Genomic DNA, 13340 nt, shown 5'->3' with positions numbered 1-13340 from the left:
TAAGAGCTAAGAACATCCATCTATTTACAGTCCTTCTGTAAACTCTTGTAAAACATTTCAGGTATGCACTTCAGATAGGCACGTTTCCTTGTATGAGCCTGCAGCCAGGAACAAGAACACTACCTTCTTAGTTTAAATAAACCTGACAATAAGCCAAAGCAAATTTTATCTATATTCATTTATCTCGTCTGCCATTTTGGATGATTTTTTTTATAGCTGTGATATGTATCTAATGACAAGTAATTGGTCCTTACTGAAAGCAAATATGCTGTGCGACATGACATATATATTACATACATACTGTATATATTTTTTTCTCCCCAATTTGGAATGCCCAATTCCCAATGTGCTCTAAGTCCTCGTGGTGGCGTATTGACTCTCAATCCGGCTGGTGGAGGACAAATCTCAGTTGCCTCCGCGTCTGAGACCGTCAATCCATGCATCTTATGACGTGGCATGTTGAGCTCATTACCGCGGAGACATAGTGCGTGTGGATGCTCACGCTATTCTCCGTGGCATCCATGCACAACTCACCATGTGCCCCACCGAGAGCGAGAACCACACATTATAGCGAACATGAGGAGGTTATCCCATGTGACGCTACCCTCCCTAGCAACCAGGCCAATTTGGTTGCTTAGGAGATCTAACTGTTGTCACTCAGCATGCCCTGGATTCGAACTCGTGGCTCCAGGGGTTGTAGTCAGCGTCAATACTCGCTGAGCTACCCAGGCCTCCATATATTACTATATATTACATTTTTTTATGTTTAATGTATAGTAATGTTTATCAGTAATACACAGTATTTTGGACCAATACAATTTAACAATGGGAAAAGCTAGCTAGTGCAACACCACAGAAATGTTTTTTTAATATTTAATAAATAACAATTTAATAATTGGCATGATAATTGTGGTTGTAGCTGGTTAAGATAAAAACTTGGATTTACATGGAAGAGTTTTTGTCGTTTGTTGCTCTTTCACATCGCACCTAGTCATTTAGTCAATGTTGGACAGTGGCGATTGCTTAAGACTAAAGAGGAAGCAAAACTTCCCCTAAAATTTTGAAGAAATGCAGCAACGACGACAAGTTTAATTTGTATAAATTACACAATAATATTTGTGCAATTCAATATTTTACCGAATTAAATTCACACATCACTAATTGTGTTGTTCATTCAAGTAACGCAATCTGCTTTTTTCCCAAATAAATATGTCCACAGTAGTCGTTAGACAGGCAACTCATTAAGTGCTACTGAAGCCGAGCTTAAATGGTAGTCCAAAGCAGATACCTGCACTAGAGGTGGGGGGGGGGAATGTATGTATTATAGCATTGTGATATTTTTCCTCACAATATTGTATCGATATTCACATTTTTCAAATTCTAAAACTGTTCCTTAGATGGCGCAGTTATTAACCTGAGACAGAGCGGAACTCCTTTGACGTCACCCACAACACAGAAATTTGTTGACATCATGAACACGTCAGAGACTATTCAAAATCCACCTTCCTCTTTCAGATCCAGAGTTTGGCAACATTTCGTTTGGTCAAAGATCCATAAAAAAATTGTTTATGTTGTTCATTAAAGTCCACAATACTAGAAGCGAAGTGATCGCTCTTTTGGTCATTAGTGCATTAGCCTGTTTCCCAGTGCTCTGGTATTATGTGTTATTTTGTGTTATTGTAGTTACAGTCAAGCTCCATGACATTGAAGAAGCATAAAAGCGGGTACCTGGGTAGCTCAGCAAGTAAAGATGCTGACTTACCACACCTGGAGTCCCAAGTTCGAATCCAGGGTGTGCTGAGTGACTCCAGTCAGGCTTCCTACGCAACCAGTTGGCCCGGTTGCAAGGGTAGGTAGAGTCACATTGGGTTAACGTCCTCGTGGTCGCTATAATGTGGTTCTCGCTCTCGGTTGGGTGCGCGGTGAGTTGTGCTTGGATGCCACGGAGAATAGCCTGAGCCTCCACACGTGCTAGATCTCCATGGTAACACGTGACAAGATCAATGGATTGACTGTCTCAGACGTGAGATTCCGGATTGAGGCGAGTCACTACGCCCCCCACGAGGACAAATTTGAATAATATTTAAATTGACTGAGTAATGTTACATCCTTTTACAAATAAACTGAACACAAAAGAGATCCATTAAATAATCCACAGACTTATTTGAGGGTCAGCATTTTTAATCTTCACAAATAAATTGTATACATTCAAATTAGTTGAGGCACTTTTATATTTATTTAATAATGCATTTGGTGAATTGGCAACAGTTTTCTGAAGACCTATGAATAAGAATGAAAAATTGTGAGTAAAATATGGTAAATATCACAAAATGTATCGCAGTTTTGAATCGCAATACACCAAAAATAAAGAATCGCAATTATATCGTGACCTAGATATCCATATAAGAGCGTATCGCCAGTTACCTTGTAATTCCCACCCCTAACCTGTACTATTATATTTGAGGGGAGTGAAGATCAATGTTCGTTGGACTAGGAGCTATAAACTCGTCATTTTGGGTCCCATCCAGACGCCATGCTTCTCTATGAGTCTAGGGGAGCTTCATAAATGGTATTTGCTTTGGATTTGTATCTGATTGCCTTTTGGACAATGTGCTTTCAATCAATGTATTTCACTCCTGCATGGAAGTGAGGCTTTTCTCTATGATGACTGGTCTAGCTCTCAAATGGCCGTGGCTTCACAACAAACAGCTAGTAATTAAAACAGTGGTTTTCATGATTAACAATGTATATAATGGACATACACCACTGCCCAAGTGCAGAGTGTTCTTTGACAGCCTTTAACAGTTATTTACAGCCTGATGTAACATATACTTCTGCATTCATAATTGGATATTTCGCCTATTCTGCAGCAAAATACAGTTTTGAGCTTAGTTCATTATTTTTGAAATGCCACTGTTTGAGAAGTAGTTTGATCAGCTTTGGAAGCAACACTGCAGACACCAAAAACCATAGTATGTGCTTCTTCCCCTCCACTGTCTAAGCAGGCAGCTCTCTAGGTTTTGGAACAGAGCTATTGTGATACAAACGTGAGAGATCTTGTCTGACATAACGGGCAAGCGAAAGCATTCCAGGGATTTAATGTATGATAAGATATTCGGGCGTAATTGTAGTTCTGGGATCACAGTGAGACAGAGCGAGTGAGAGCGGTAAGGAATGCAGGCGTGAAATTACACATGCCTGTTATGAGCCATAGGAGGGGTGGCGGCGCTGATTAGTGGACGGGGAAGATAAGACGGCCAATCTAGCAAGTGAATGATGGAGGGGAGAGGAAGCGGCCCAGCCAAAGCAAACTTCCTTCAAAACACTAATTCTGAACACTGGGGTGATTAACACCTGATATCTTCCATGTTTTTCCTTCTCTTTATTTTACAGCGTATTCTTCTGTCTGCTGTAAGTTTCCTCTGTACATCACACACTTTTGAACCTTTGGGTCATTCCTGTAATACAGTACCGTTAAACCTGGCAACCTTTAAAAAAAATTGTATTTGTGTTGTAATTTAAGAAAGTATTTATATAAAAGTGTATACCAGAGTTTCAGAAAAAGTCAGGCACATAAACTTTATTAATCATAACTGAAAAAATGGCAAAAAAAAGTAATGGGATAGAATCTAACAAGATTGAAATAAAGTTTATTTACTAAAGTTAGTTATGGATAAATTAGCTAAAGTTAGGAATTAAGAACTGGCTTGCATGAGGGTGTAAAAAAGAATTTAATTTATATATTTTTAATAATCTTTTACAATTCTGATATTATAAAAACATATTTCAGGCTATTATTAAGATTTGAATATTTCAATTTCACATCAAAATTCCATCAAATTGAATTGTGTAATGTTTAGCAAAATTAAATGAATATAACCTTAATATATATATATATATATATATATATATATATATATATATATATATATATATATATATATATATATATAGGCTATATTTCTTTTTTTCTTGTTAAAGAGTTTAGTATTGAAATTAAAATGAGTATTTTATGAGTACAAGCAAAATTAAAAATATCAAAGAATTCATCAAATCCATTGTAATAATACTTGCTGCTGGTATCCCACTAAAATGATGTAATGTCCTGGAGGATTATGTCAACTGGCTTTTGTTATGACTAATTGGATGGAAAGTAACATTTTGGATGGAAAAATCCATTAATTTGATTACCAAAGAAAACAATATTCCCATACAAATGTGTTGTTTAAAACATTTCAATTTAAACAAACAAAAAAAAAAAAAGAAACACCTGGATTGTTTCTGTTACGTTCCCGTGTTGTCTGCCCCGTGTTTTCTGTTTCACTCGTCACTGATCACATTCCATGTCACGTTTTCCTTGTTGTCTGCCCCGTGTTTCACTTGTCTGTCTAAAAACTATACTTCCCACAATTCCCTGATCTCATCACTGCCATCATTGCATCATTGTTCTCACCTGTGTCTCGTTCAGTCTTCATTGTGTCTGTGTATTTAAACCCTGTTGTTTTCCTTTTCCCTTGTCATTTGTTGTATGGTTTTCTTGTCGTGCCTTTGCCCTTGTTACCTGCCCTTCGTGTTTGTTCTTCCAGCCGTGTGTTCTTTTTTGTGTTAAAGTTAGTTTTTCCCATCGTGGACTTTTCTTTCTGTTATGGATGTGTGGGGAGGAGAAGGCAGACGGGAGGTGCGGATCCAATCGCGGCTTTTATTGACAAACAAAAAATAACGGAATAAACACAAAGAAAAGTCTGATCAGTGACGACTGAAACAGAAAACACGGGGCAGACAACACGGGAACGTAACAGTTTCTTAATAAATTGCCAGTTTTTAATTTTAGAAGTGCATAGCATGCAGGCACATGGTGAAAATGGCAACATCTGCTCATTAGCTAAATTTCACCCCACTGTTCACTTAATTGTGATCAAAGAAAACTAAAATGACTTGCATCTTTAAAAATTAAGTGTAATTGTTTATCCAACATATTAAGACATGAGATGAGGACATGAAAAGGTACTGGCAATAGGAATGCCCCTTCCTAAAACACTTCAATCTTCATCAACCAAGAGCACGGTGAAATGAGTGCATACCCCCTCTTGAGTGCATACTTTTCATTCACTAAAGAGCTGCATAGAGGAGAGCAGGGGACCCTGGGTAACTCCTCCTGAGACATACAGGCACATCATTGATGTGAAAGAATTTGGGATAAAAGAAAGTGGAAAGAGAAAGAGAGAGAACACCCTAAAAGAAAATAAGAGGTGGAGTCTGAAACTCCATGAAACAGCATTCAGGCCTCATGGTTTTTTTTACTCAGTTTACAGTTTGACATTTTGACTAATATCTACAGAATATCTGAGTTGAACTAGGTAAACACACAAATGCCGACAGCGACCTTGATGTTTTAGAAACTTCAACCTATCAAAGCTGTGCCACAAAACAATTCAAGACGTTTAATCAAACTCATACTGAAACAGTTGTATTCATCTCTGGTGAAAGTTCATGTGAATTCTTTCAGCAACAACTTCCTCCACAAGAAACGTACAATTTGTCAAAAGAGAGCCTAGGACTGTGCAATTATGCCGGACCTTCTTTTCTTTGATTGCAAACATGATTTAATCATGGACAAATGACAGAAGACAGAAACATTATACCAAATTAAACTCGACAGCTAAAATATAAATTATTATTGAAGGCTAAGCTTAGTGATTCAGGGTAACGCAAGAATGCATTTATGAACTGGAGATGTTCATAAAGATTGTCAATTTCTAACAAAAATGTAGGCGATTAATTCATCGTAATGTACCTTTAAGAGTGGCAAAACTTGCAACAGTAGATTAACTTTAAATCGGTATTAGCAACCTTACTCAAATAACATGCCACATAGGCAAGCATACTACATTTCAATTGCATTTTTAATGATAGAAAAATATTAAAATATTTATGTCTATCTCTGTATTAAAGAGTCAGTTTACATGCCATGCTAAGATAAACAATTTATTTAATAATTTTTATTTTGTTTTATTTAGCCTTCAACAATTCTTTAGTTTATAGTACCTTATAAAGGTAATTCATACAACTCCAGTGGTTAAATCCATGTCTTCAGAAGCAATATGATAGGTGTGGGTGAGAAACAGATCAATATTTAAGTCCTTTTTTAATGTAAATCTACACTTTCACTTTCACATTCTGCCACCTACTGGTTGGGGCTGGTCAAAGGTGGAGATTTATAGTAAAAAAGGATAAAAAAATGTAATTACATTTTGATCTTCACCTATCATATCACTTCAGAAGACATGGATTTAACCACTGGAGTTGTTTGGATTACTTTTAAGCTCTGGTCACCATTCACTTACATTTTGAGGACCAACAAAGCTGAAATATTCTTTTAAAAATCTTAATTTGTGTTCTGCTGAAGAAAGAAAGTAATTCACACCTGGGATGGCATGAGGGTGAGTAACTTTCATTATTGGGTGAACAATCTTTAAGTTTAGTATACGATAATAACTCTGTCTCGTGTCTATATAAACATAAGGTGATTTTCCATGGGATGTAATGAATGCAATTAACTTTTCAAAGTGTTTCAATATGTTTTAAAACATTTACATTTTTCATATTGTGGAAGCAAATGTTTGTTTAAAGCTTTCTGAAAGGCATCCAGGAAACCTTTGCCTAAAACTCAAAGGATTTATTTTGAAGGTAGAGAAGAAAAATCAGCAAGCAAAAATGCATCACCACAGCAAAATGACTCGTTTTACAGTTTGTTTTATATTCTCAGTTAAACAGTATTAAAAATGGTTCGCCATATTTCAGAGGGGAGTAGCCCAGCACACGGTGATCATCATCAGCTAAGAGCCTGTCAAAGACTGCAACCTCATTCACAGCAACACACACACACACACACACACACACACACACACACACACACACACACACACAAGGACAAATCCTCAGAGTATTCATCGCCATTCAGAAAAGCCAGTAGTTCTTTCATTGATCGTTTGATGCATTTTGAACAATAAAATACCAAGAGCTGGCTGAAATCACCAGCTTCAATCTGATTAACCAACTGCTGATGGACACATTTTTATAGGTCCACTGGTAAACTAAGATTTGTTTACAAGATTCTTGATTCATGGCATTTAGACTTTAAACGATATTCCAACATCAACTAATTAATATTTGTAGGTATTAGTATTAAAGTCCTTACCAGTGCAGCTACAGCAGTGGGCAGCCTGTTAATCTTCTTCACAAGACCTGGTTTGATTGAGCTCAGCAGTCTGAGAGAGAGAAAGAGACACATCAGACAGTCTGAATGTGAATCAGAGTCAAACCCCACCGATCTTTCATTACTAATCAAGCATCTTTGAATAATGACTGCTTCAAGGATTTGTCAACATGATGAGAAGAGTCCAAAAAAACTCCTGCACAACATTGCACTCTTTGCTCTTTGGGACATGGATCAGTGAATGTTGCCACATCTGTCTGCAGGAACAAGCAACACAGATGATGAGTTTACATCGCCAGTGACTCTTTTGAAACTGAAAATGTTCCTAATATGGTTTGAAACAAATTTCATTTGTTATTTTGGTTGGAACATTTTGGGAATGTTAGTGTATAGGTGAAAGAACAGATGAAGTCTAGAGGGTATGGCTGAAGACAGGGGTACTAAACTAAAGGGTAAATTGGCCCTACAGGACAACAAAATATACATAATAAAATAATAATAAAAAAATGGCCATCGTGTTTCATTAAGGACAGCAAAACAACAACCAGCAGGGTCTTTAAAGGAATACTTCACACAATTTTTTTCATTTACTCTTCCATATGATGTTCTGATCCCATATTTTAAGTCATTATTCACTGATAATCTTTCATTCTGTTATCGCACATGCAAGACAAGATATCGTCTGCCATCAATGACGTTGACATGCGATTTTTACATTTACACTTACATTTTGGTCTGTTCCTCACACAAAGCAATTCAATGGCTTTAAAAGACTTACAGTTGAAGTCAGAAGTTTGCATATACCTTAGCCAAATACATTTAAACAATTTTTCACAATTCCTGGTATTTAACCATAGAAAACATTCCCTGTCTAAGGTCAGTTAGGATCACTACTTTATTTAAGAATGTAAATGTCAGAATAATAGTAGAGAGAATTATTTATTTCAGCTTTTATTTCTTTCATCACATTCCCAGTGGGTCAGAAGTTTACATACACTTTGATAGTATTTGGTAGGATTGCCTTTAAATTGTTTAACTTGGGTCAAACATTTTTCGTAGCCTTCCACAAGCATCTCACAATAAGTTGCTGGAATTTTTATCCCATTCCTCCAGACAGAACTGGTGTTACTGAGTCAGGTTTGTTGGCCTCCTTACACGCACTGGCTTTTTCAGTTCTTTCCACAAATGTTCTTTCGGATTGAGGTCAGGGCTTTGTGATGGCCACTCCAATACCTTGAATTGTTGTCCTTAAGCCATTTTGCCACAATTTTGGAGGTATCATTGTCCATTTGGAAGACCCATTTGTGACCAAGCTTTAACTTCCTGACTGTCTTGAGATGTTGCTTCAATATATCCACATAATTTTCCTTCTTCACGATGCCATCTATTTTGTGAAATGCACCAGTTCCCCCTGCAGCAAAGCACCCCCACAACATGATGCTGCCACCCCCATTATTCACTGTTGGAATGGTGTTCTTCACTTTGCAAGTCTCACCCTTTTCCTCCAAACCTAACGAAGGTTATTGTGGCCAAAAAGTAAAATTTTAGTTTCATCAGACCAGAGGACATTTCTCCAAAAAGCAAGATCTTTGTCCCCATGTGCACTTGTGAACTGTAATCTGGCTTTTTTATGCCAGTTTTTGAGCAGTGAGTTTCTCCTTGCTGAGCAGCCTTTCAGGTTATGACGATATAGGACTCATTTTACTGTGGATATAGATACTTGTCAACCTGTTTCCTCCAGCATCTTCACAAGGTCATTTGCTGTTGTTCTGGGATTGATTTACACCAAACTACATTTATCTCTAGGACACAGAATGTGTCTCTTTCCTGAGCGGTATGATGGCTGCGTGGTCCCCTGGTGTTTACACTTGCGTAATATTGTTTGTACAGATGAAAGTGGTACCGTCAGTTGTTTGGAAATTGCTCATAAAGATGAACCAGGAATTCTGCAATTTTTTTCTGAGGTCTTGGTTCATTTCTTTTGATTTTCCCATGATGTCAAGCAAAGAGGATTCGAGTTTGAAGCTAGGCCTTAAAATACATCAACAGGTACACTTCCAATTGACTCCAATTAGCCTATCAGAAGCGAATTGCTTAAAAGCTTGACATCATGCTTAAAGGCACAGTTAACTTAGTGTATGTAAACTTCTGACCCACAAAGTAGATTTCCTAAACGACTTGCCAAAACTGTAGTTTGCTAATATAAAATCTATGGAGTGGTTAAAAAATTTGTTTTAATGACTTCAACCTAAGTGTATGTAAACCTCTGACATCAAATGTATATATAGCACATGAGTCGCATGGACTATTTTTTTTTTGGCCTTTTTGGAACTCGACAGAAGTGGTCGCTGTATGGAAAGAGCTTAGTAACAATTTTGAAAACATTTCTACCATTGTGTTCCACAGACAAAACAACAGCATAAAGGTAGAAAGACATAAGGGAGAGTATACGATTATTACAGAATTTAACTATTCCTTTTCAGTTCTCAGTGGTGTAAAAGGTCAAGCGAAATATTGCGGATGTTTGTGTGTGTGGTTTACGTTAAGCTCTAAATGTGAGAAGAAGTGTTTGAGGATGCACCTGAAATGTCTAAAAGGATCAGACACAAGGGGTCCCGCAAGCCTGACATACAGAAGTCACGCTATGGACACACTCATGTACGTGGTCATTCATCGTATGTTTATATTAGTCTTTACCTGAACACAGAATGTACTTACTGAAAAGCAGCTCTGTCAGAATTGAAACATTATGTGTGCGCCAGTGTGAATGGTCCATATGCTCAAGCTGCCTGCTTGTCCTGGGGAGATTGTGGGCACGGGGCTGGATTCACTAAACATTCTTAAGAATACAGTTTTCTTCTTATCTTATTTTCCAACTTAAGAATAAAGTTAAGAATATTTAGAAAGGACATCTATTTTAGCAGGTGCAATCAGCGCTGAAATTGCACTGCGTCATTAGGATTTAAATGAAGTCACTGTAATTTCTTTCCACGCAAACACGCCTTTAATGTAAATCAGGCTCATTGTAGATTGCACTTTATTCACAACAATTGCCAGGTGCAATATACAACGCGCTATTACCGCCAAATGAATACAGGTAGGTTTCACGTGCCGCCACGTGTTTTAAGAGGACGATTTTTTTAGGTTGCAAACTGGTAATTATAGGGTATTATTCTATTTCTAGACATTTCTATTGTCCCCATAATTCAAATTGCATAAAAAAAAACATACTTAACAATGTTTGTTTTGAAAACGTAAAAATGCAGAACGTTTTTGTGAGGGTTAGGTTTAGGGGTAGGGTTATGGGATAGAATCTATAGTTCGTACAGTATAAAATCATTATGGCTATGGAGAGTCCTCATAAGGATAGCTGCACCACCATGTGTGTGTGTGTGTGTGTGTGTGTGTGTGTGTGTGTGTGTGTGTGTGTGTGTGTGGCACAAGTGGAGACAGCCATGTTAATGTGGCCCTTCTTTTAGCTGCCTTAGGGGGTCTGCTGTCTCCCTCTTACACACACACACTCACACACCCACATACTTGTGCTGATGACAGGCTTGTCACTGTTGGAGGACAGAGCTCCATACATCTCACAGATTTATTGCTGACAGGGAAAGGACAGGCCAGTTCAGTTCCTGCTAATGAAAAACGTGTGTGTAACAAGATCATGACAGGAAAGACACATTTACTTTCGACACACAGGTTTCCACTGCAATGGTTTGCATATTTATCACTGTGAAACATCTCTGATTTATGCTTCATGGACAGACATCATGAAGCAGCACTTTCTCTGTAAACATACATGGATATTATAAAACAGTTAGTTCTGGTCCACTAATCTAATTGGACAAGCTTTGCTCCAAGAGCGCAGATATTTAGTAAATCAGCAACGGGACGCTTCACTATTTGTATAAGAAGCTTGTTAGTGTTTATGCTCTTATGTGCCGAATTCTACGTTTCACTACAGTTTCATGGTGAAATGAGCACTAGAGGCGCTACAACAACTGTGCATTTCATTCACTTTCATACATTCACTACTAAAACGAATGATTATGAGACGTATTTTTCACTTTATTACTCACACACTGCTGTTATGATATTGAAACACTTATACTCTAACACATCATTTAAAAACAATACTTTTTAACACTTGTATTACAAACTTACCTACATTTACACACTTATTCCAATGTGATTAGCTTGTACAGTAGCTCACCTATAGAGTGTTGCAATTTAGACTCTGAAGTACGCAGTTTGAGACCAGTCAAGCACACAAGCTGGCACATGAGATGAGAGTGTCATAGAAGTAATACGTGGTTGCTTCAGAAAATGTGCTTTTCATTTCGCATTTTGTTTTTGGATACTATTTGTTAGGTTTAGGTGTTGGTTTAGGGTAAGGATGTCTGTTTTATACACCTCTCATTTACTTTTAGGACACTATTGGTTAGGTTTAGGTTGCAATTGTAGTTTAGGGAGCTATGATTTACTCATTAAAACCTCAATCTAACATTCACCTTTAAAACCTTGTCTGATTATGACACCATTTCACTTGCTTTTGACACCCCCCTGTTGGACATTTTACTGGGAGGAAAGCACTCTTGCTTGTGTGACATGGCATCCACATAAAGAGTGTACTATACACAGTAAAAATATTTTTGACATCTAGTTGTATAACTGTGCTTGTTTGAGTTGACACAACTAAACTGCCCAGGCAACGTAACATATTAAGTTATGATTCCATCAACTTGTACTTAAGTTGAATTAACAAGTCATCTCAACTTGCTTAACAATGTTGTCTGAACACACTTGCCAACTCCTAGAGAGCATTGCAGTATGAATATATATATATATATTATTATTTTTGTGTTGCTGTTGTTGTTTTTTGTCCACACTGTTGATTAATAGTTGTGTGTTGATGTTAAGAGCTCATCTTTGACTTAATGTTGGTGGAGTATCACCATTACTGTGGTTTGTGTGTCAAACGTTGACATCTATGTGCCTCCAAATTAAACTATTACATGTGAGGCCTGTCTGTGAGGCTATCCGATTAAGTTATATATCTGTAAGACTGACTTTCTTCTTATTAACAAGAAAGGAGATTTTGTTCCTGCCTCAGTTACCATTCACTTTCATTGTATGGATAAAAGGTGCAATGGCATTTAATAATGACTGAGGCCGTCAGTTCCTGACAATTTCCTAACATCTTTATTTGTGTTCCAAATAAGAAAGAAAGTCATACAGGTTAGAAACAACAAGAGAATGAGTAAATTATGACTAAATTTCCATATTTGGGTGAGCGATCCCTTTAAGAGTATCTCTAGATGTCTAGAATATTGTTTGGACTACTTTTATAATGCTTTAGACATTTATGGAGATTGACAGTCCCCTTTAATTTCATGGTATGGAAAAGAGCAGCTTGGACTTTCTTCAAAATCTTCATTTATGTTTCATGGAATAAAGAATGAGTTATTGCCCCAAGTGAAGGAGTTCAAGTACCTCGGGATCTGAAGGCTGGGTCATGACCGAAAGAACTAGGTCACGAGTACAAGCGGCCGAAATGGGCTTCCTCAGAAGGGTGGCGGGCTTCTCCCTTAGAGATAGGGTGAGGAGCTCAGTCATCCGTGAGGAGTCTAAAGGAGTCAGTTGAGGTGGTTTGGGCATCTGGTAAGGATGCCCCCTGGCCGCCTCCCTATAGGGAGGTGTTTCAGGCACGTCCAGCTGGGAGGAGGCCTCGGGGAAGACCCAGGACTAGGTGGAGAGATTACATCTCCACGCTGGCCTGGGAACGCCTCGGAGTCCCCCAGTCAGAGCTGGTTAATGTGGCTCGGGATAGGGAAGTTTGGGGGCCCCTGCTGGAGCAGCTGCCCCCGCGACCCGACTTCGGATAAGCGGTTGAAGATGGATGGATGGATGGATGGATGGAATAAAGAAAACGGGTTTGGAATGGCATGAGGGTGAAAAATTTTCATTTTTTTTTGTGTACTATTCTTTTAAATGTGTCTGTATTTGTATAGTATTTTGCAGTACTCACTCGCACAGTAGAATGCCGTTGTCGAGTCCTCCTCTGAAGTCTTTGTCACCAAAACTCCTGCCAGTCACTGCCTGCAAACACACACACACACACACA

General features: G+C 38.0%; 1 protein-coding gene across 5 annotated transcripts in view; it reads right to left on the bottom strand.

Annotated features, from left to right (window-relative positions):
• The window catches only part of LOC127663168 (LIM and calponin homology domains-containing protein 1-like), a 109472-nt gene that overhangs the window by 54824 nt on the left and 41308 nt on the right, over window positions 1–13340 (bottom strand). For all 5 annotated transcript variants that reach the window (XM_052154652.1, XM_052154653.1, XM_052154655.1 and 2 more), the window contains exons 2-3: window positions 13245–13315; window positions 7199–7268 (exon numbers count right to left, since the gene is read on the bottom strand). In XM_052154652.1, coding sequence (XP_052010612.1) covers window positions 7199–7268; window positions 13245–13315 — 141 coding nt within the window. The remainder of the gene's footprint in view (window positions 1–7198; window positions 7269–13244; window positions 13316–13340) is intronic.

The sequence above is a fragment of the Xyrauchen texanus genome, chromosome 23 (assembly GCF_025860055.1).
Source record: "Xyrauchen texanus isolate HMW12.3.18 chromosome 23, RBS_HiC_50CHRs, whole genome shotgun sequence".
NCBI lineage: Eukaryota > Metazoa > Chordata > Actinopteri > Cypriniformes > Catostomidae > Xyrauchen > Xyrauchen texanus.
This window is presented reverse-complemented; position numbering and strand designations above follow the sequence as displayed.